This window comes from Tamandua tetradactyla, chromosome 14, assembly GCF_023851605.1.
Source record: "Tamandua tetradactyla isolate mTamTet1 chromosome 14, mTamTet1.pri, whole genome shotgun sequence".
NCBI classification, from domain to species: domain Eukaryota; kingdom Metazoa; phylum Chordata; class Mammalia; order Pilosa; family Myrmecophagidae; genus Tamandua; species Tamandua tetradactyla.
In genome coordinates this window covers 1761747-1785528 of record NC_135340.1, presented here as the reverse complement: position 1 = coordinate 1785528, position 23782 = coordinate 1761747, and the positions used below count along the sequence as shown (strand labels likewise).

General features: G+C 38.4%; 1 protein-coding gene across 3 annotated transcripts in view; it reads left to right on the top strand.

The window, feature by feature from the left end:
* ATL1 (atlastin GTPase 1) overlaps positions 1 to 23782 on the top strand; it is a 91710-nt gene that overhangs the window by 57659 nt on the left and 10269 nt on the right. For all 3 annotated transcript variants that reach the window (XM_077126791.1, XM_077126789.1, XM_077126790.1), the window contains exons 7-8: positions 16946 to 17038; positions 18015 to 18153. In XM_077126791.1, coding sequence (XP_076982906.1) covers positions 16946 to 17038; positions 18015 to 18153 — 232 coding nt within the window. The remainder of the gene's footprint in view (positions 1 to 16945; positions 17039 to 18014; positions 18154 to 23782) is intronic.

The following is a 23782-nucleotide window of genomic DNA, read 5'->3' as shown; positions in this document are numbered from 1 at the left end:
CACCCTATACAAAAGTTAACTCAAAATGGATCAAAGATCTAAACATTAGGTCTAAGACCATAAAACAGAGGAAAATGTAGGGAGATATCTTATGAATCTTATAACTGGAGGCGGTTTTATGGACCTTACACCTAAAGCAAGAGCACTGAAGAAAGAAAGAAGTAAATGGGAGCTCCTCAAAATTAAACACTTTTGTGCATCAAAGAACTTCATCAAGAAAGTAGAAAGATAGCCTACACAATGGGAGACAATATTTGGAAACAACATATCAGATAAAGGTCTAGTATCCAGAATTTATAAAGAGATTGTTCAACTCAACAACAAAAAGACAGCCAACCCAATTACAAAATGGGAAAAAGACTTGAACAGACATTTCTCAGAAGAGGAAATACAAATGGCCAAAAGGCACATGAAGAGATGCTCAATGTCCCTGGCCATTAGAGAAATGTAAATCAAAACCATAATGAGATATCATCTCACACCCACCAGAATGGCCATTATCAACAAAACAGAAAATGACAAGTGCTGGAGAGGATGTGGAGAAAGAGGCACATTTATCCACTGTTGGTGGGAATGTCAAATGGTGCAACCACTGTGGAAGGCAGTTTGGCGGTTCCTCAAAAAGCTGAATATAGAATTGCCATACGACCCAGCAATACCATTGCTAGGTATCTACTCAGAGGACTTAAGGGCAAAGACACAAACGGACATTTGCACACCAATGTTTATAGCAGCATTATTTACAATTGCAAAGAGAGGGAAACAGCCAAAATGTCCATCAACAGAAGAGTGGCTAAACAAACTGGTATATACATACGATGGAATATTATGCAGCTCTAAGACAGAATAAACTTATGAAGCATGTAATAACATGGATGGACCTAGAGAACATTATGCTGAGTGAGACTAGCCAAAAACTAAAGGACAAATACTGTATGGTTTCACTGATATGAACTGACATTAGTGAATAAACTTGGAATATTTTGTTGGTAACAGAGACCATCAGGAGATAGAAATAGGGTAAGATAATGGGTAATTGGAGCTGAAGGGATACAGACTGTGCAACAGGACTAGATACAAAAACTCAGAAATGGACAGCACAATACTACCTAATTGTAATGTAATTATGTTAAAACATTGAATGAAGCTGCATGTGAGGTATAGTTGTTTTTTTTCTCTCTATTATCATTTTATTTCTTTTTCTAAATCTATGCAAATGTACTAAGAAATCATGAATATGCAACTATATTATGGTATTAAGAATTACTGATTGTATATGTAGAATGGAATGATTTCTAAATGTTTAGTTAGTTAATTTTTTTAATTAAAAAAAAACTGAAAAAAAAATGATCATGGTGAGGAATACATAACTATGTGGTGATATTGTAAGCCATAGATTGTACACCATGTATGGAATATTTGAGTGTTAAGATTTATCAATAAAAATGTTTTTAAAAGAGAAAAGAAAAGAAAAAAAAGAGTGATCTACAGAGCACCAAAAATACTCGGAATTAGTATCACCCAGAGAACTTACTTAAAAGTTTAGACTTCTGAGCCATCCCCGAGTTCTCTTGAATCAGAATTCCTAAAGGGTTAGACCCAGGGAGTGTGTACTACCCATGATCATTCGCGAGTGTGTAACACATTTGAGGAATGGTTTAGCAACTGGGCATAGCTGTGCAGGGGGCATCTCAGCCAAGGGAGGTTCTGGTGAGAGCTGGGGGCTGCTTCTCTGAACAGGTGGTTAGTAAGTTCAGGTTTGCCTGTCGTAGGGAAATAAGCACAAATCCTAAGACATTTTTCTGCACACAAGTTATTTCCTTCTCTTAATAGCCTTATTTCATCCTTTGAATATTTTTTAGTACTATTTACATTTATTCTCTTCTCTTTCATCTTCTCAGTATTAAATGCTTCACCTTCTGGGTAATTCATTCATCCCAGTTTTCTCCCATAGCATTTTCATTATTATTTTATTAACCATCTTCTAGATATAAAAATAGATTTAAATCCTTTTTTTATGAGATAAAAATTAAAAGCTCAATTCTTCATATCTCTTTGGATGGAGATAGAAGCGTGAGTGAATCAGTCCTTGCCAGTTTTAAGATTAAACTGAAGGGTGCTGGGAAAACAAAAGTAGAAGAAGCATATAACAATATACTATTTTATTAGTATAAGCCTTTTGTTACTTACAATTTCTCATTCAAATTGGGCCTATTAAAGGAAAATTAAGAATTCTTTTGTTCTAGATAACTTATTTGTATTTAAAGACCCATGATTTAAGAATGTTCCTTTACAGAATTCTTTGACAGTGATTTCAGCTATTCTGAAACAGAACATTCCGGGTCAAATATCTGTGGTGTGGGTAACTGCCAAGTGCTACCAGAGAAATGCATGGCCTCCCCGAGAAGTGAGGCTGTGTCTCCCGGCTTGGCTGACATTTAAAGGGAAAGATCTGATAATAGAGCTGAGGAAAAGGACAGCCATCTGGGAAAGTCCAGAGGGCGACTTGGGAGACGTGAGAGCTGCGTGAATTAGAACAAGCACTCCCTGACTTACAGACCAGGGGGGTGGCCGGCCAGGCTCCTCGCAGTGTTCTCATCCAGGTGCATGAAATACCGAAATGAGCTACTTAATAATAATTTATTGAGCCCTTATTCTGTGCTAGGCATTGTGTTGTGTGTTTGTTACATTATTCAAATTAATGTTCATTACAGTTCTATAAAATAAATACTATTATTACTCTTTCTTTATTCTTTCCTAACTGATGGGGAAACACTGGGGCTTGAGCAGTTGTGTAGCTTGCTGATGGGTGCACAGCTCTTTCGGTTTCAGCCGGACCCTGGGCGCAGACCGGCGTCTTTTAGTGCTTCCTCCCCTCTTAATGCCAGCCACTTACTGAGCTCTCTCTTGTGGGCTTAGGTTTTCATGTGCGCATCTCATCTCACTAACTAAAATATAAATGCCTTTAAAACAGGAGCTTTTCACCTGACCTAAATCTAGAGCACCTGCCACAAACTCTTCGTGTCACACATTCTCAGTGAACGTTTCCTGATGGTGGGTTATGGACGTGATTGGGATTGTGCATAATTTGCAAATAAGTTTACTCATTGGACTCAAATTTTGAAAGCCTGGATTCAAGGTCTGTTGTAGCTATTACATATCTGACCTAGAATTGTCTCTTTACATCTTTAACGTAAGACCCACAAGCAAGCAACACTGGGTCATAAATTGGTGTGGATGCCCAAAGGCGTCTGGCCCTTTCCTGGACTGCAGAAACCGGCTGTGAGCTCGTCTTCCGTGGGTCAGGGTGGCCGAGTTGCCGAACTCAAACTGGCAAACTGGTGGAAGGTAGTACAAAGAGATGAAAACAGCAGTATTTAATTGGTTAAGACTAGCAGAAAAATACTGGTATTTTTGGTTAACAATAGTGATTGTACTGCATGGGTCCCATCTGACTGAAAGATGATTCTAATCTGATCTGCAGATGCTTCGAGTAGCCACGGCTGCTGTGTCCTGAGGAAAGGACGGTGGACCTTGGCCACTGGGTTAAGAGAGAGGCTGAATGATGAATTTACTGCCCTCTCCTTGGAGACTTTTGCCCAAAGACATTCTTCAGTTTCTTTTTGAGCCCTGCGCAGTACAGGTATTCTTAGCCAGTGAGGGGCACTGGCTCTTCCAGGAGGTTCTCTGCTTCCAGCTGTTGTGTCCTTATCTACAGCTCTCTGATTCCTACAGAACAGAGGACATTCTGGTGATATTTTTATCAGGAGGGCCATAAATTTGTTTTGATTTCTACCTTGTTAACTCTCAAGCCTCTCTGAAAATGTTCAGCCATATATTGGACATTTCTAAATTGACAATTTCTTATTCAGGTTTGTTTTTCTTATTCCCATATTTTATGCCTGAGCGCATTTAAAAAAAGAGAGGGCAAGTCTCCCTTTATGTTGGGGATTTCGGTACCCAGAATATTGTTTGAAACAGTTTCCTGAAGTCTTTTTTTCCGAGTCTGCTATTGATTGATATTTGTTTTTTTCAAATTTGAATCTTTTTTTGTCCAATTCATCCTTAAGGAAACGTCTTCTGAAATGTATTTTTTTTCCTATTTTCTTGTCCTTTAAAGGCCATTACATTTTAAAAATATATTATTTATTTTATTATGAGCTGCTGGTTATTTTAATATTCTGCTGGTCTTTCTCATCCTATAGCTTTGAACCAGTTTTTCTCTTCTGAGGAGTAACAATTAAGAAAACTAATTGGGCAGTGGGGCAGATGTTCTAAAAGGTGGTCATGGTGATGGAGACACAACTATGTGATGATATTGTGAGCCATTGATCGTACTCCATGTATGGAAGGTATATGCGAGAAGATGTCTCAATAAAAATATTAAAAAAAAGAAAACTAGTTGGAACAGAACCAATAATTCAGGACAATAAGTATCTAAGAAAATCCCGAATTCTGCAGCAAATTTCTATCATCCTGGGTTTTAAAAAATCCCTTAATATTAGCCCTCACCTGGGTTCTAGACTAAAGATTTAAATCCAGCTTCCATGTCTCGTCTAGCAGTTCTAAGCTGAGTTAGGCAATATGATTGTCCCTTTCTTATGCAGACACAGGAGGAAAGAGCAGCTTGTTTAGGAGGTCAGAGGTAGGACTAGAAGAAATCGAAGGGGTGAAGTGAGTAAAGATAAAGCAGAAAGATGCGAGGATGGTCAGTTTCAGAAGGCACAATTTTGGAGTCAGCATTTTCTTTTGAGGCTTCAGTATAACAATTAAAGCAGTGGACTAGTAAGTGTTTGGTAGTTTGCCTCAGCTGTTTTTTTTTAGCTGCAACTTGTTATTATAAAATATAACATATATACAAAACAAAGAAAAAGCAGTTATTTTCAAGGTACTTTTTAAAAAGGGAGACGAGAGAAATGAGACAAAATAAAGTATAAGTGGCTGAGAGATTTCAAACAGAGTTGAGATGTTATCCTGGAGGTGATTCTTACATATTATATAGATATCCATTTTTAGTTTAGGGTATATTGGAGTGGCTGGAGGGAAGGAACTGTTGAACTGTGTTCCAGTAGTCTGAATTCTTGAAGATGATTGTATAATGATATAACTTCTACAGTGTGACTGTGTGATTGTGAAAAGCTTGTGTCTGATGCTTCTTTTATCCAGGGTATGGACAGATAGGTAAAAAACATGGATTAAAAATAAACAACTAATAGGAGGGACAAAGGTAAAAATAAATTGGGTAGATGGAAATACTAGTGGTCAGTGAGAGGGGGCAAGCAGCATGGCATGTATGAATTTTTTCTTATTTCTTATTCTGGAGTGGTGCACATGTTCTGAAAAATAATCATGATGGTGAATATACAACTGTGTGATGATATTGTGAGCTATTAATGATTGTACACCATGTATGGAATGTATTGTATGAAGATTTGTCAATAAAAATGCATTTTTTAAAGAAGTATTTACAGAACTGATTTCATAGTTTAGTGTGGACTACTAGTCCACAGTTTCAGGTTTTGCCTTCCTAGCTGCTCCAAAACACTGGAGGCTAAAAGAAATGTCAATATAGCGATTCAGCAGTCATACTCATTTGATAAATCCTATCTTCTTTGTTATAACTCCTCCCCCGCCTTTGATCTTTCTCCTACACTGTAGGGATATTTGGACTATGCCTATTCTAACTTTTTCATGTTGAAAAAGGGTGTCAATAATATGGGATGGGGGATGGGATTAGTTGATGTTCTTGGAGAGGCTGGGCCCTCTGGGTTTCAGGGCTTATTAGCCTAGGAACTTTCTGGAGGTTATGGGTTCAGAAAAGTAAATTTAGTGCATGAAACTTTTATAGAGTCTCAGAGCACTAGGTGTTGTTTAGGGTTAACAGGCATGAAATTGGATGGGGTTTGGCAAACCGTGGCAATTAGCAATATCTAGCTGAACCTAGCATAAGACTAGCCTCCAGAGTAGCCACTCGACTCTATTTGAACTCTCTTAGCTACTGATACCTTATTTGTTATACTTCTTTTCTCCCTTTTGGTCAGGATGGTGTTGTTGATCCCACAGTGCCAGGGCCAGGCTCATCCCTGGGAGTCATCTCCCATGCTGCTGGGAGACTTTCACCCTTGAATTTCTTGTCCTGTATAGGGGGAGCCTCTTAATTTTTATAGAGTTCCTCTTAATATAACTGTATTATAATGATTCATTTTGACATGTCCAAGTTTCGCCATAATGGCTACTATTGTTCTAAGTTTTTTTTAAATGTCTTTTACTATTGTAAGTGCAAAAATTAGGATTATCATGCAATGCAAATAGGAAGCAGAAATTCTTGCAGGAAGAGGTTACATTTTGACATAGACAAGCCTTTAACAAACAAACTGGTAGAGAATGTGTACATATGGGAAAGTGTCCTGGCTTTCTTAAGCAAGCAGAGGCTTGGACAGTCCTATACAATCTAATGGCCTTGTACAGAGATTAGGTCTCATTTTGTTAAATGGGTGCATTTCCAAACTCAAAGATCAAATTGCCCTATGCAAGATTTAGGACTAATGACCTTATATAAAGACCTATTTGATTATAAATCTTAGGATAAATTAATTGGCACTGAGAGTTCAATTGAACCAGAACTCAGATTATTGTTGAAAAAGATTCACCTGAAAGCAAATTTGAAAGACAAGTGGAATCTGGGAACAAGGAACAAGGAGAATGTGCCTTTGTCCGAGGGTCACAGAGAATGCTGCCCGAAGTAAGGATGTCTCAGTGGGATTTGAAGAATTGTCAGAAAATGAAACCATCCCTCAAAATTTGAAATAAAAACTAAAGCTAAATTTATTGCTTACGTAAAGAGGAGCTGTGCTGGTGAAGATAAGTCACATCGAACAAAGCAAACTGCTGAGAGTATGTAGGGGTTTAGAGAAGAGTTTTGGGGGGATTATGGGTAACGGGCAAAAATGGATTCTTTGCTTTTTTGTGAATACAGAAACATGTTTTGTGTCGTTTATAGAGGTTAGAAATGGGTTAACATCAGCTTTAGTGAATTTTCTGGAATGTGCCTTCCACTGATTGACTAACTTTTAAAGTGTGAGGCTGTCATTGATTAGTTAGCTTTCGGTAGGATGTTGACTAAAGTAAGTTGTTGGGTAGATAGGTTTAAAACCTGTTCCAGTGTTTAATTGCTGTCGTAGCTGTAGAACTAATGCTACAAACAGGTTAAAAACCAGTGTATGGGGGGTGGCAACGGTGGCTCAGTGGCAGAGTTCTCACCTGCCACACCGGAGACCTGGGTTCGAATTCTGATGCCTGCCCATGCAAAACAAACAAACAAAGAAAAACAATGTACATATTTACTAGCTCTGGAAAAGAATCAGTCTTTTCCTGGGAGTATGGAAGTATTTTCACATATTTTTAATGACTGTGTACAATTTAACATTATTTTTCAAATAATATTTCATATAAGCTTTTTGCATCGACATAATCAATATGTGTTGATATATTCCACATATAATGTTAATAACCATATAATATATTATCATATTAACATGCCATAGTTTATATAGCCATTCCCAGTTATTGAGAATTTGGATTGTTTTTAGTTTTTCCCTGTTACATTGGTACCATACCACTCCTTTAACTTCCCAAGGATATAGTCTCCAAAGGGAAGTTAGCAAAGGTGATAATAGTTCTCATGAACTGTTTAAACTCTTTAATCAGTTATAGAATATGCATAGCACAGATCCATCATCTGTCCCTGTTGTCTGATTGGATTTAATTCATTAAAAAGTATTTATGACTTTAAATATTTGTATTTGAGCCAATTAGGCTAATTTATCCCTTTGATTTTTATCTTCACCTATGCATGGCTGAGAAGTCACACTTCAGCATGTAGAAAACCTTATGGTCTAACAGTCATAGAATTCCACTCTGGACAAATGTAAAACATCCGAATTATCTTGGGACAGGATGGGGCGTGGATATGCCCTGGCTGGTTCATACCAGTTCATGAGAGCTAATTATTAAAAATTCAGGAATTAGACAAGCCAGTTACTAAACTATTAGTGGCTTGAAATCAGCCATGGGGGGAGATTTATAGCACAGAAATTGACAAATGCTACAAATCATGGCTTTGCTTTGTGGGGCGGGGGTGAGTGCCTAGAGAGCCAGTTGACCGGCACATCGCTGGGCGGTGCCAGGCTAGGGACCTGGGGAGTTTGAGCACTGCCATTAGTGTTATGATTGCTGTCAGCTTGCTAATTTGAAAAAAATAAGGTTTCATATTTGCTCCTGCTGTACACGTGGTCCTCATTATATCCACCTGGGAAGGTGCCTAATGGAAAAGACCAAGAAATCCAAGTCAACACGACCAAGAAATATGCGGAATATGGCCAAAGCCACATACTTGGTTTCCTCTATCCTGGTTCATTAACCTGTATTTTGCAAAAGTTGCTTCCCTGTATCTTCAAAGCACATCAATTCAAAGTCTTCTAAATAGAAATTATATTTTATTTTGACAAAAATGTTGATGCTGGGGCGGGCCACGGTGGCTCAGTGACAAAGTTCTTGGCTGCCATGCCAGAGACCCGGGTTCGATTCCCAGTGCCTGCCCATGTAATTAAATATATATTGAAGCTGGGCCTTTTAAAAACAGATAGTGAATATTGGTATTTTTTATTCTCTTATCCACAGGATTTTTTCCTGTCCCCACAGGAATCAACAAAACAAAAATAGTGGGGCTGGGGTGGAAGGGAAGGCTTCCATCTCAGTGAAACAAGATATATTTATAATCACAAATGAAGAAGTATCCTCGTGCAAGAAAAGAGTATGTGAGCCAAGGATTTTATATCCCCCCAAAATTGCTTTTCAAATGTACAGAGCACAAATTATCAACATGCAATAATGCAAGAAATATCGTTCCCATGAGCCCTTAATGAGAAATCTACTAGAGCATGAGACCAGATAATCAAAGTAACTAGAGAGAAACTGACATTAGGATTGGCAGTGAGCATAATACATTTTCTTGTGGAAGTAAGACCAAATGAAGGATAAAAGGGTAGAGAGCAACATATGTAATGTCTATATTCAATAAGTAAATAAAGAATGATGAGATAAGCTAAAGAAATGTTTTTAAACGCTTTCCTTAAATGTTATTGGCAGTTGATGGTGGTATCGCTGTTCTGAGGCTGTTATGTGTGTAATAAGCATAAAACGAGTGAATAGTTATGCGTGCAATACAGCATAAAACGAGTGAATAGTTATGGGATGCTCTTATTCAGTCATCCCCTGTGCCACAAGAATCTAGATTCTTGATAATCAAGAAGAAAGGAGATACAGATGTAATATAGAAGTTAAGTAAAAACTCGGTGGTCCTGAATTTGAATTCGAAGTGTCAATATGAGTTCATGATAGAATACATTCTATCATGTATATATAATTATATCCTAGCTCTGCTCACCGAAAAGGCCTAGCAACAATGACCAACCAGTAACGCTCACCAGATTGTGTCTTCAGGTAGCGTTTTCCACTAAAATAAACCAGTGTTTCTTGGAGAAATACCTGAGCCTAGCTCTGGGGCAGAGATGACCCTGGAACATGTTATCGTATCCACCCTTGTCAAAGGACTCAGGAGCCAATTTGAAGAGACTCCCATTGGTCAATAATACGCAATTTCAGCTTAATTAAGAATAATTGTAGTAGACTAAAACTCTTCAATAATGCCTAAATCTATATATTCACAATGCTGTTTAAAATAATGCCTAATTGATCACCTTCTGAGAATAATAAACAATTTATTATCTTAAAACTGGTAAGCATGGAGGAAAAAATCGAGCATTTATTCTTCCTTTCTGTATGAACTGTATTACTGGGTAACCAAATAATAGATAGCTTCTCATTATAAAAGTATTTCAACTACTAAATGAAAAAGAATTGATAGAATATCACCAATTTGCAACTGACAGTGACTCAATAAATTAAGCATTAAGCAACAACAGCTGCCAACTTCACAAAAGGAGAGATAATCTTGCACTTGTGTCCCTACTGATTGGCGAAATAAACCCTGAGTCAGATGGGAAATACAGAGGACAAAAGAACATGTTGAACTGTCCCGTAAATATGCAATCAGCAGATCGAGGTTATGGGAAATTCCACAGGTCAAATTCCCAGGCCTTTCAACAAATAAAATTGTAAGGAAAAGAGAGAGATAGAGGGAGGGAGGTGTAGATTAAAAGAGACTTGACATATCTTTTAATTAACTTATAAAAGCATGTTTAAACCAGACTTCAGATTTTTTCATCAAATTGTAAATTTGATGTTTTTTATCTTCAAGACAGTGCAGCATGGATTTTTGAAGTAAGACCCAGGTTTGAATGTTAGTTCTCGCATCTCTGACTGTGTGACTTTGGGCAGATGACTTAATATCTGAAGTGGTAGCAGAGGTATGATTTTTATGTGTATCTTCTCTGAAGGAGGAGATAGAATACACTATGGGCTGTGGTGGGGATGTATGAAATATCACATGTAGAATCTCTTTTGGTACTATGATTGGCATATATTAGGCGCTCAGTAAATGAAAGCTACTGTTGTTTTGGTTTCAGTGTGTCTGAAGTGAGGTCCGAAAGTTCTGTGCTTTGAAAAGCCTCCCAGATGATTCTAATGATTAGACAAACTTGGGAACCATGGTCCCTAATAAAATCCTTCTGGGTGCAAACAAAATTTCAGCTGCATCTGTCAATACATTGCTTATAATAATAGAAAAGCTACGAAACATCTAAGTGCACAACATAAGAAATTGGCAAAATAAATTATGCTTAATTCATGAGTTATAATATTATGTAGACATTAAAATAAAAAGTAATAGCTAACGTAGTCCTTACTTCGTGCCAGGCACTGCTGTAAATGCCTATTGAGCAAAGTTATTGAACTTTCAAGGACAGATAATCCATACACAGTTCTTCATAGTAACGTTCAGTGGGGAAAGACAGAGGAATGATAACAAAGTTTTGAAAGTGTCACCAAGAATTTTTATAATATATTAACTAAATAAAATCAACAGATGATAGTTTCAAGAATATGAGAATTCAGGAAACTAAGCAACCCTATCTCTTCATGAAAACCTGACAAAATTCAGCTGAAGACCTGAGTCCAAATTAAAAACTCAGGTATGAAGAGGTTGCAATGAAAGGATTTGCGGTGAGCACTGAATCCAACTAGATGGTCCACTAAAATCAAACACCTGAGCATTTTATGATTATGGAACAGAATGTAAATGTTTTAACCTCAACGTTATAAAACTGATGATTAAAAAATTAGGAAGTGATTTATTCAGCCTGTCGGTACTAAGCACTGATTCTGTGCTAAGCGTTGTGTGAGATCCTGAGAATACTACAATGAGCAAGGTTCAGTTTTTGCCCTGAGAAGTCTTATACTCTATAGTTAACACGCCCTGACACTGCCGCACCAGCGTGGACATCTGCTGTGCTTTCTGCCTGGTCTCCAGCCCACCCCTTCTTCTGGCAGTAGAACTCCTCTTTCTAATGGGGACGCTGTTCTTGCTGGCTTGGGTGAAGCTGATGGCGTCCTCACCTTCCGCAGAGGCGCCGGCACAGACCTTCCTGTTCCTCTGACCGCAGAGTCTTTTTCAGGACTGGGCACGTGGTTAGAAATGGGCCAATCTTTGGAAATTTCATGGCATGGCTATCATGAAAAGCAGATTTCCGCTGATGTTGCTGAGCTACTAGGGCGTGACTCTGCATCTCATCATGACCATCATGTAGAGAGGACTGGACCGAGAGAGAACTTCGATGACACTTAAATGCCATGAGTCCTTTGAGATTAGCCACACCATCAGCCTTTCCAGTTATTGAACCAATAATAAATTTTCTTTTTTGGACTAAGCTATTAGATGTTAGATTTTATTACTTGCAACTGAAAGCAGCTGATCAAATTCTAGTATGATAATTTCTTTAATAGGGAGAGTATGGGATAATATAGAAGCACGTTTATAAATTATCTTAAGATTGCCACATGTATTTCTATTTTTCAGTGTTCACCATTTTAAAGATTTATACTCAAATTGTTATCAGTGCTATGTCAATGTCATGATTTATCAAAAAATAACAGATGAAAGGGAAGAGTGATAAGAGGAACTCTGAGCATGCTCATTTTCTCATGGAGAAAGGAGTTAAAGGTGAACTGTGCATTTAAAAAACATGATTCGTGGGGAAAAAACCCATATGATCATCTCAATTGATGTGGAAAAGGCATTTGTGAAAATCCGTCACCATTTCCTGATTAAAATTCAGAATTCTAGAAATAGAAGGAAACTTCCCCACATGATAAAGGGCATATGTGAAGATCATGCAGCTAACATCAGACTCAGTGGTGAAAATGAAAAGCTTTCCTCAAGATCAGGAACAAGACAAAGATGCTGCTTTCACCACATTCAACATTGTACAAGTTCAAGCCAGAGCAATTAGGCAAGAAAAAGAAGTAAAAGTCATCCAAATAAGAAAGAAAGAAGTAAAACTGCCTCAATTCATAGATGACAATATCCTCCTGCATATAAAACATGCCAAAAAACTACAAGAAAGCTACTAAAGCTAATAAATGAATTCAGCAAAATGGTGGGGTACAAAATTAATACACAAAAATCAATGGTATTTCTAAACACCAGCAAAGAACAATCCTAAGAGGAAATCAAGAAAAATACTATTTACAATAGCATAAAATATGATTTATTCCTAAAAGAATAAAATATTTAGGAATAAATTTAACCAAGGTTGTAAAGAACTTGTACACAGAAAACTACAAATCATTACTGAAAGAAACTAAATAAATGGAAAGATATTCCAGTTTATGGATTAGAATACTTAGTATCACTAAGATATCAGTTCTACCCAAAGGGATTTACAGATTCAACATAATCACAAACAAAATTCCAGCTGCCTTCTTTGCATAAATGGGAAAGCTAATCATCAAATTCACTTGAAAGGTCAAGGGACCCTGAATAACCAAAAACATCTTGAAAAAGTTGGAAGAACCACACTTCCCTATATCAAAACAGTGTGATACTGGCACATCTAGCCCAAAGGAAAACAATATGATACTGGCACACAGAGACGAAAGGCATAGAATTGAGACCACAGAAATAAACCTACACATCTACGGCCAGTTGGCTGTTGAAAGAGGGTCAAGTCCCCTCAATGTGGAAGGACAGTCTCTTCAACAAATGGTGCTGGGAAAACTAGATAACCGCATGCAAAAGAGTGAGAGCAGACAATTCCTCACCACGTATACAAAAATGAACTAAAATGGAACATGGACCTAAATAGAAGAGCTAAAACCATAAAGTTATTTAAAAAAAAAAAAACAAAGGGAAATATCGTCAGGACCTTGTAATGAGTGATGGATTCTCAGACTTTACAATGAAGGCATGAACAACAAAAGAAAAGAAAGAAAAATTAGCCTTCATCAAAATTAGACACTTTCATACAGCTAAGGACATTATCAAGAAAGTGAAAAGACAACAAACAGAACAAGAGGAAATATTTGGAAACCATATGTCTGATAAAGGTTTCCATATTCAAAAAAATATAAAGAACTTTCACAACTCAACAACAAAAAGACAAATAACCCTATTAGAAAAAAATGTACCAAGAACTTGAATAGACATTTCTCCAGTGAAGATATACAAATGGCCAATAAGCACATAAAAAGATACTCAATATATTTAGCCATTGGAGAAATGCAAATTGAAACCACAATGAGATACCACTTCATACCCACAAGACTGGCTCTTAAACAGAACACAAGTTCTGACTGGAGTGCAGAGAAATAGAATCCCTCGTACATTGGTAGTGGAAATATGAAGCAGTGCAGGGCATTATTCACAACAGGGAAAAGGGGGAAGCAGTCCAAATGTCCATCAGCGGGTGAATCAGTAAACAAATTTATGCTATAATCAAACAATGGAATATTAGCCTTAAAAAAGAATCGAAGTCATCATGTTGAGTGAAGTAAGTCAGACCCAAAGGGACAGAAATTGTATGAATTCACTCATATGAAATAGTGGAATATGTAAACACACAGGGAAATAAAGTAGTGCGCAGGCTACCAGGGGCACGGGTGAGGGCCAGTGGGGGGTGAATGCATAATGGATGTAGGATTTCCCTTGGGTGCAGGAGGACGGGAAGGCTCTGGTCATGGGTGGTGATGAGGGTAGCTCAGCATTACGAACGTGATTAATCCAACTGAATGGCGTGCTTGGAAGTGGTTGAGATGGGAACATTTACGTTATTGATATGTTTGCACATACGAAAAAGAACAACTAAAGAGACAATGACAAATGCATACATGTTCCTGGACTCCGTTATGGTAATGGAGGAGAAAATGCACAAAAGGCCATTATTGGGACATTTGAAAAAAATGGAACATAGACTGTATACCTTATTAATGTTAAATTTCTTAAACTTGATAACTGTGATTATGGTGGTTACATAAGCAAATATTCTGTTCCTAGAAAAATATACATGGAAGTATTAAAAGTTAAAGGAGTATGATGTATGCAACCTCGTAAATGTTTGGAACAGATAATTAGATAGATACACAGATACATAGATGATAGAAAGACTGATATAATAAATGTGGTAAAATGCTAAAAGTTGGTAAATCTAGGTATTTGGATAGGGGATATATTGGAGCACTCCACATTGATTTTGAACTGACTTTGCAACTTTCCTGTAAGTTTGAAATTATTTCAAATAAAAAAAAAATCTTGACTCCAAACCAATAAGAAAAAGACAGGCACCAATAGAAACTTTGACAAAATACTTAAAAAGGCATTTCACAGAGAATGAAAAAAATAGCTACTAAATATAAGAAAAGAGTCCCATCTTCATTAGCCATCAGGGATTTGCAAATTGAAACCCCAGTGGGTTACTAATCCACATCCAGCGGTATGATTAAAATGCAAAAGACAGAAAATACCAGTTTTGGTGAGGCTGTGTAGGTCAGGAATCTTCTCACACCAATGGTAGGGTTATAATTTGGCCCAGGACTTAAGGAAATGGTCAGCATCACTGACCTGAATATAGGCCTACCCTGTAACCAAGTCATCCCGTTCTTGGGTACAGACCCAACGGAAGTGGGCACATAGTTAACCAACAGATACATGAATATTCACAACACTGTTCATGCCAGCCAAAAACTAGAACCACTGAAATACTCATCTACAGTGGAATTAACTAGTAAATATTCAGATAATGAAATACTATACAGTGTATATGCAATTATACAGTAATTTGATGAATATCACAAGTATAATGAAAAATCCAGTCACAAAAGAATGCATTGTACGTGCTTCCATTTATGTAGATTATAAAAACAGCATAGCGTGTGCTGTTACAGGTCAGACAGTGATTTCGCCTGAGCAGGGGCCATGATTGGGAAAGAAGCAGGAGTAAGGGCTTCTGAAGTGCTGGGCGTTTTCTGTTTCTTAATCTACATGCTGGTTATGTGGTATACTCGGTTTTTGGAAATTCACTGAACTTTACACTTACTCTATGTACAATTTTCTGTATGCAAAAGAGTACATTTCGGTAAAAAATGAAAAAAAAATAAACACATGACTCTAACCTCAATGTTTTCCAAAATCTTTTTTGTTAATTCCAAAGGAATCTATTAGAACTTCTTATGGTGAAAATCATTTACTTAAAATTCAGTATTTCTTAAATGTCAACTGTTTTCCTTTTACTCTGTTGTATTCAAGTATATTTTAATTGAATTTCAGCTTTAATACTTTTATTTAAAATGCCACATATAAAATGACCCCATTTTTTATAAAACTATTTTTCTACTCTTTTCTTGCTTCCAGCCCTTCTCCATTTGTATATATTACCTAGGAGATTACTAGATGGTGCTATTTTTATTATGAGCATGAATAAGTATTATTTCTATTAAGAATGGCTCATCTTACGTCTTTCCTGCGTTCAGCCATAGCTGTCAAAAAGGAAGACCCATAAGCACATATTCTACACAAAATCTGATGATAGCTGCACAGCAAGTTCAGCCAGCTCAAGGGTCAGCCGCCTCTCCTTTCAGTGGGGACGTTCGCCTCAGCAGTTTGGGGGCAGTTTTCTGTTCACACTTAATGTAGCCATATAGGATGGCTTCATTTTTTTTAACAGTTTTTGTTATGAAATATAACATATATACAAAAAGGCAATAGATTTCCAAGTACATTGTAACAAGTAGTTATAGAACAGATTTCAGAGTTGGTATGGGTTCAACAAGTCGGTAAAATTGTTCTACAATTTTAGGTTTTTCCTTCCAGCTGCTCCAAGAAACTGGAGACTAAAGAAATATCAACGTGATGACTCAGCAGTCATGGTCATTTGTTAAATCCTGTTGTCTCTCTTACAACTCCTTCCCCTTTGATCTTTCTCCCACTTTTTAGGGGTGTTTGGGCTCTGCCCTTTCTACATGTTCATGTTGGAAAAGGGTCTCGATACTACGGGGTGGGGGATGGGACTAGCTGATGTTCTGGAGAGGCTGGGCCCTCTAGGTTTCAGGACTTATCTGGTCCAGAGGCCATCTGAGGTTGTAGGTTTCTGGAATCTAGTCTTAGTATGTGAAGCTTTTGTAGAATCCCAGCGCCCTAGGTGTTCCTCAGGGCTGCCAGGAAAATGCAGATTTTGGACAAAATGACCCTCCCTTCCTCTGGCCCCACACGGTGGGTGCGTTGGAAAACGCAGACACGGTCTCCCTCTACCCTTTGTCTGACTCACCTGGGCCCCAGCCCTACCAGCTTCATTCTGATAGGTTCACTTCTTAATTCCACAACGTGGCGAAGAACTCGACTCAGATGACAATAATTTCATTTTAATTTGTTTCAATAAAAGGCAGAGGAAAGCACCTTAATGTCCCCTTATCAATCCTTTCTTCTTATTTATTTCAGAGTCTAATATTTCTTGTTCGAGACTGGAGTTTCCCATATGAATTTTCATATGGGGCTGACGGTGGTGCCAGATTCTTGGAAAAACGCCTCAAGGTTTGTTGGATACGTGAAATTTCACCCATAGCAATCTAGAAGTTATTATTTTTGTTGAATGATCTGCTGAATATTCAGTAGTCACAGTCTCAGTTTGAGTCTCATTTTATCTATATAAACAAAGATTGAGATTTTAAAATACCTTGAGTTTGATACAGATAAAAATTCTTTGTAGATTTAACTTTGAAGAATTAAATCAGTTCAAGACCGATAGTGCAAATATCTAGATTCACATTTTTACTTAGTAGAGGTTAAGAAGTCAATTTAACAGAAATATCTCATTTTGAAATCCCCATGTCAATCTTGGAACATTTTGTTTAAAAGTAAAATTTGAAAGCCTTCTACCTTTTATTATGTTATAGTAATTCAGTATTGTATGACTTGCTTACATTGAACAGATATCACAAAAATAAAATACCTGCTCAGAAATCAGGAAAAAAATTGAAAAAAAAAAAAGATCCTTAATAATTGTGGATCTCTGCGCTTACCTCTTTTGCTTTATGGTCACTTTTAGGATAATCTGTACAAAAAACTGTCAAATATATGTTTAAAAATAAAGGTGGGGGGACACAATTTAGCTTCTAAGTAGACATCCTATTCAGATGCCTTTTGAGAATTCAGATGGTGACAAGAAGCTGTCTTTAGTACCTCCTGCAAGAAAGTAGGAATATCTTTTGATCTATTTATGTCTCCTGTAAGTAGTACGAATTAACGAAAATTTGAATATGTAGGAATGCCCGTACGCAACCACTTGCTAACTGTAGTAATTATGCCATGTATATGCAATATTTGGATATACCTGTATGGGCAAATTCACCCAAAACTTTATTCTTTCTTCATAGTAGCCCCATCATGTCATTTTTATCATACGGGACAAATAATGATAAAAGACACAGCCAATATAAAATGCTGCAGAGTTCCTTTGGAGTTCAGTTTACTTGGAAAGTCGTTTCAACTTGAGGCTGATTTCCTGCAGGTCTCAGGGAACCAGCACGAAGAGCTACAGAATGTTCGAAAACACATCCATTCCTGTTTCACCAAAATTTCCTGTTTCCTGCTACCTCATCCTGGCTTAAAAGTTGCTACCAACCCAAACTTTGATGGAAAGTTGAAAGGTTTGTTTGTCTTTTAATGACTAGATTTGCATTATTTAGTCTAGTTATGAAAATATCATTTTATCCACTGGGCCGACGGCTGTTTTGTTCACCAGCTGATGTGGGGCTGACGATTAGAAACTGTCGGCAGAAATCTGCAGAGCCTCCTTTGTGAGCCGTGGGGCTCTGCAGGTGCTGCGAAAATGGGCCCAAACTGCACCCACCTAGGAGGTCGGGAGTCTAAATCACAGGGCTCCCTACTTCTCTGCACACACAGACGTGCTCCTTCATGGTCTCATTTCCTTATTTACATTAAAAGGGAAAAACAGATGTGTATCTGCTGGGAATGTTCTATTAAGTTAAGCAGACACTGGGGGAAAAACATTACAGTACTGAATCCAGACTCTTTAAAACTGCTACTAAAGATTTCTCTAAAAGTGAAATCTTTTGGATGACAGATAGTTTCTTTTAAAAAATGGAAAGCATTAGAGTGGTTTTCTTTCACATAGTATGTACTAATAGTATGCACTTATCTCTTCAACAGAGACATGGCTAATGTTTTGTGATTACAAAGCAACTCAGCAACTCCAGTGTTTAAAAGGTGGGAGGGCGGAGTTTGAGAGAACAGGTGAAACCTTCCGAATATATAATCCCAGGTCTTTACCTATGGGTGCTTTGCAGTTAATAAAATGTAGTACAAAGGCATTTGGCTTTTTTCCTTATAAGTCTAGAATTGAGTATACCACCGAATTCTGACATCTGCTTAATTCACTGAGGCCTGTCTGCTCTTTGCCAGGGATGAGACAGTGACATGAGTCTTTGAGCACAGTGTTCTAAAAGGATTTAAAATCACCTAAAAGGGATGGGCCATGATGGCTCAGCAGGCACGAATGCTCACCTGCCATACCAGAGGACCCAGGTTCGATTCCCGGTGCCTGCCCATGTTAAAAAAGAAAAAAAAAATCACTTAAAAGAAAAAAAAAGTATAACATAACTTGTAGCCAGTGTTATAGAAACAGGCAGATTTGTAAAGCAAAAGTGTTTATTTTCCCCCCTATACCTGGTATCATTTACTCTCAGATACTTTATATTTAACCTTGGTAGTTAGTATCACAAATAAATTCTCAAATTTATTTTATACACGTTTTAAATTATCCTACCTTTATACGACAGAACAGATAGCAGTAAGCGCGTGTTAATGCGTGGATGATAGGACCCTGCAGTTTCCGGTCCCTCCTGAATCCCACCCTCCAGCCAGCATGTAGACCCCACGCTACTGCGCAGTTACCTAAGGGCTTCGTGTGTCTCGAATAAATTACATAGCGGGCTCCCCCAAAGCCCCTTTCTCCTCTGGAGTTCAGGAGCCATAAACAGGCAGAGGAGGGACAGACCAGTAACAGTTCTTTACTGGGACAAACAACTTTGCCTTGTTCTATTACTGTACTCTACAGCTGCGTTGTTAAATTGCCTGATGAAAGAGCTCAGGGAGCGAGAGTAAGAGAAATCATGTGGCTATAGAACCCCACTTTGAGACAGATTTGTTCTCCACCAAATTTTACTCACATTTCAACATATGAGTTTACCAAAGTTGTTAGCCTTGAAAAGAAAGAAATGAAAAGCAATTTCATTTTAATGGGGCTTCATATACTGTATGGGAATGCTGCCAAGTCTCCCTTTGGGCAGAAATGTTCTGCATTGCCTCAGTGTTTCCTCGGGCAGTGTTTTTTTTTTGCACGGGCAGCACCGGGAATTGAACTGGGGACCCCAGTATGGCAGGCGAGAACTCTGCCACTGAGCCTCCGTGGCCCTATCCTGGGGCAGTTTTGAAGGTCTGCTGTCTGTATTATTTTTCCATTCCATCTCAAATCATAGTATCTGGGGTGATTCCTATCGAGCTGATGTCAGCTGTCCATACTGCTCCCCAGAGCCCTAGCATCTCAGGGGCTGCCTTTGAGGAAGAAATGTCTGAATAAACAATCTTGTAAAAATCGTTATTTGATGATTGCTTCTCACATATTCTCTCACAAAGTTATAGAAATAAGCATTTTATCTCACTAGCAATAGTAATAATTGTTATAATTACTATTTATCCATGGTTTCTCACATTGCAATTATTATTCTTATCTTGCTATATGCAGTTATTTAAAACTTATAATGCTATGATTATATTTAATTGCTGTTAATTTAATAGCTTCCCATAAGGAAATATAAAAGATCAAAAACACTGACTCACATTCACTCATGCTGCTATCACCTGTTTCTAACTGCAGTTTTTATATATTACTGTAGGTAGAACCATCAGGTAGCCATGTCATAAGCTGTAGAGCTGCTAAGAAAGCTCCAGTTAGACCTTAGAAAGCATAGCTAGATGCTGTAGCAAGGTGATTATTTTTAAAAAGGTGATTATAATGACTTGGCAGAGTAAGGTAATCCTGAGAAAATACCTTCCTGGTAATGCAGCAGTACCACACTGGTGCAGCCGCCCTCTGGAGTTCTTAGAGTATGCATCATGTCCTTAGGTACTGTGATAATCCACTTTTGGCCTAAAGCCCCTGAATTCCTAACAAGGTTTTACTCTTCTGGCAAAAATTATTGAAGAAAAGATGAAAACAGAACATCATCCTGAGTAATCATGCATACATACATATTTATTAAACTACCGTGGCTCAAACTTATACTGTTCCCCTTCTAAATCTGAATGAAAGCAAAAGTAATTCTCAACTGCTATTGTTGAACATGAATTAATATGTCAAGTGACTTTTTAAAAATTTGTTAAGTCTATGTATTTCTTATTCCAAAAATACAGTTCAGAATATCTAGTTCAGGGCTCTTTAATATGCAGTTTCCAGTTTGCTCAATTGCTTGAGTATGATAAGACAGATGATAGCTTACTTTAGGGTACTTTACTGGATTCCTTTAATTCTTGGGGTAAATTCAGATCTACTGCAAAAAAAACATGGTGTCTTTAATATTTGTGTTGCAAATAACCAAACAGATTAGTGTTGTAACTCAGGTGAGCCTGGGCGCTCTGACTAATTTGGAGTAGATTTCTGCGGTTCAGTTCTTCCCTGTAATGACCTACATGAGCGATAGGAACCTTGGTCAAGGCAGCTTCCTCGACCTTTTGCTTTCTCGTTTGACACAGGCTAGTTTACAGTATTTTCAGTAGTTGAAAGTCAGGTTTGCAGATTAGCATCGGATACCAGACGTTTTGCAGCAGCAAAGAAGCTGGATCATTTGCAAAAATGGAAGGAACTTTGAGAATCTAGAGATGGCAAACGGTTTTTTAGACCTAAAAAAAACAGATAGCGGGTGCACGGGTGGTCCAGTGGTAGAAGGCTCACCTTGCATGTGGGAGACCCGGGTTCGAGTCCCGGACCATGCACCCAACCCCACCCCAGCCAAAAAAAAAACAAAAACAAGTTAGCTTGACTCCTATTGATTGGACAAGGGTTTGTTCGTTTTATAGGAGCAGGTTTAGGGCAGGTGGGCTTTATTTTGTATTGGATTAAACTAGTGAACTAGGAGCTTGATGGATTATTGGGGCTGGCTGCTTTGGAGGGGATTTCAAATTTCCAGAGTTTTCAAGAGAAATCTCGAGAAGGAACTCAAATACGAAATAGGGCTTTTTCCTTCTTCTTCTCCTTTATGGGGCCCCCGGGGCTTTCTCTGAAGGATTTTATCACAGTGTGAGGTGTTGACTCGGGGTATCCAGGTACCATTTTGACCTGGTTCCCATCTTCCTTGAATAGGTCCATATTGTTTCAACTAGTATGACCAACATCTCTTGATAGCTGAGATTTCCAAAGAGCAGACTTTCTAAAAATGAAGTTATAGCTAGTGAAAACTTGAGTTCTTCATCGAGTTTCTCAACTGACCATCCTTTTTCCATACAGTTCAAGAAAAACACCACCCAATTAGGTATGCCCCTTCATCAGCCTAAATGATGTCTGATGTTTTCAAATACTTAAACACCCAAAAGGATGGCACAGCCAGAGATTCGGAATTAATAGCTTAGCTGAACTTCTTTTCCAGTTCTTACATGGTCCTAGTCTGAGACTGTAGATGACATTCACTCACAGTTTGGGTGTCACTGTCGACTGTGTGCCGGGCCCTGTTCCAAGTGCCAAGAAAAGAGCAGCGAACAAGACATAAAAGTCTGTCCTTGTAGAGCTTCCAGTCTAGTGGGAGGAGATGGTCAATGAGTAAAACAGAGTGTATTAGGGTCGGTGAAAAAGCCATGGAGAAAAATAAGACAAGGAATAGGGGTAGGGTCCAGTGTGGGAAGGGGGTTATAATTTTTTGAAAGGAAGAACAGAGCAAAGACTTGCCGTAGATGACAAGTCATGGGATGTCTCGGGGAAGAGCACTCCTCTCAGAAGCAAGGGGTGAGTGCAGAGGCCCTGAAGTGGGAGCAGCCTCTACAACTTGATCTCAGCTGGTCTGCAGATATTCTGGTCACATATATACCGTGTTCAACTAATATGTTGGCAAGAACTCACCACTCATATATGTTATGAATATATTATCATTTTTTCCTGAATGCAAAATTGGAATACCTGGCATTGGTCCCAGTGAGAACAAAGTTAAATTATGACTAATGCTGGTTATATGGATGCATATAATTACTTGAGAACAATTTTCATCCTATTGTGTAGTTATATGTCGGTTACTTTAATGATAGGTACCACATTTGTTGTGGACAAGATACACAGGCAATTTAAGATACCTCCAGTTTTATAAGGAAATGTTGGGGTGCTTTAGTTTCCTGTCTGCTACAGCAAATCCCATACAATGGGTTGGTTTAAACAACGGGATCTTAGTGGCTTATGGTTTTGAGGCCAGCAGAAGTCTAAAATTGAGTTGTTGTAACCAAGAAATCAGGATTTAAGGGATGATTTGATTACAGCATCATTATATATTCCTTTTGCTTTCTAGTAGATTGGAGTAGGCAGAGGGACACTCCTGACATCTCTGAATTGTCATCCAACTGCCTTGATCTGATGATTGTACAGCCCTCATCTTCTGCCCCGTGATTGTAAAGACCTCATGACTACCCCGTTACCCAGGTTTTCAACCTGAGAGTCTTGTGATCCTAATGTTTATTAATGAAGGGTCTCGGGTCAGCCCAGAACTAACCCACCCCATGTCCAAAGTTATCTTGATTACCAAGACTGGATCTAACCTAAGTGGGCCCGCCTGATGCACAGTAGCTTAGATTTTAACCTACAAGTTATCTGTACCGTTTTCCCACACATCCTGAGACCGAGCATGTCCTCAGTCTGCACTTGCTCAACAAGCAGATTCCCTCTAATCACATCACCTGGCGCTGCTGGGCTCCTGAGCCCAAACCTGCCCATCTTTCCTCCAATGAAACTATCAGGACTACTGCAGTTTGGGGAGACAGATTTGGGGCCACCAGGCCCTCTGCTCTTCTACCATGTGCCTAGGAAGTAACTCTTCCCCTTTGAGCCCCGGGGTCTCAGGAGTTGGTCCCTGAGCGCGGGGGGCATTAGGACCCATGCCTTGTTGGTACCGACGCCACAAGGCCACTGCTCCCGGGGAATGAGCTGTCCTGGGCTGCCGGTGGTCCCTGGCCTCAGGCTTTTCCATCTCATGGCAACCCGTCTTTCCCCTCAGGGGCCCACTG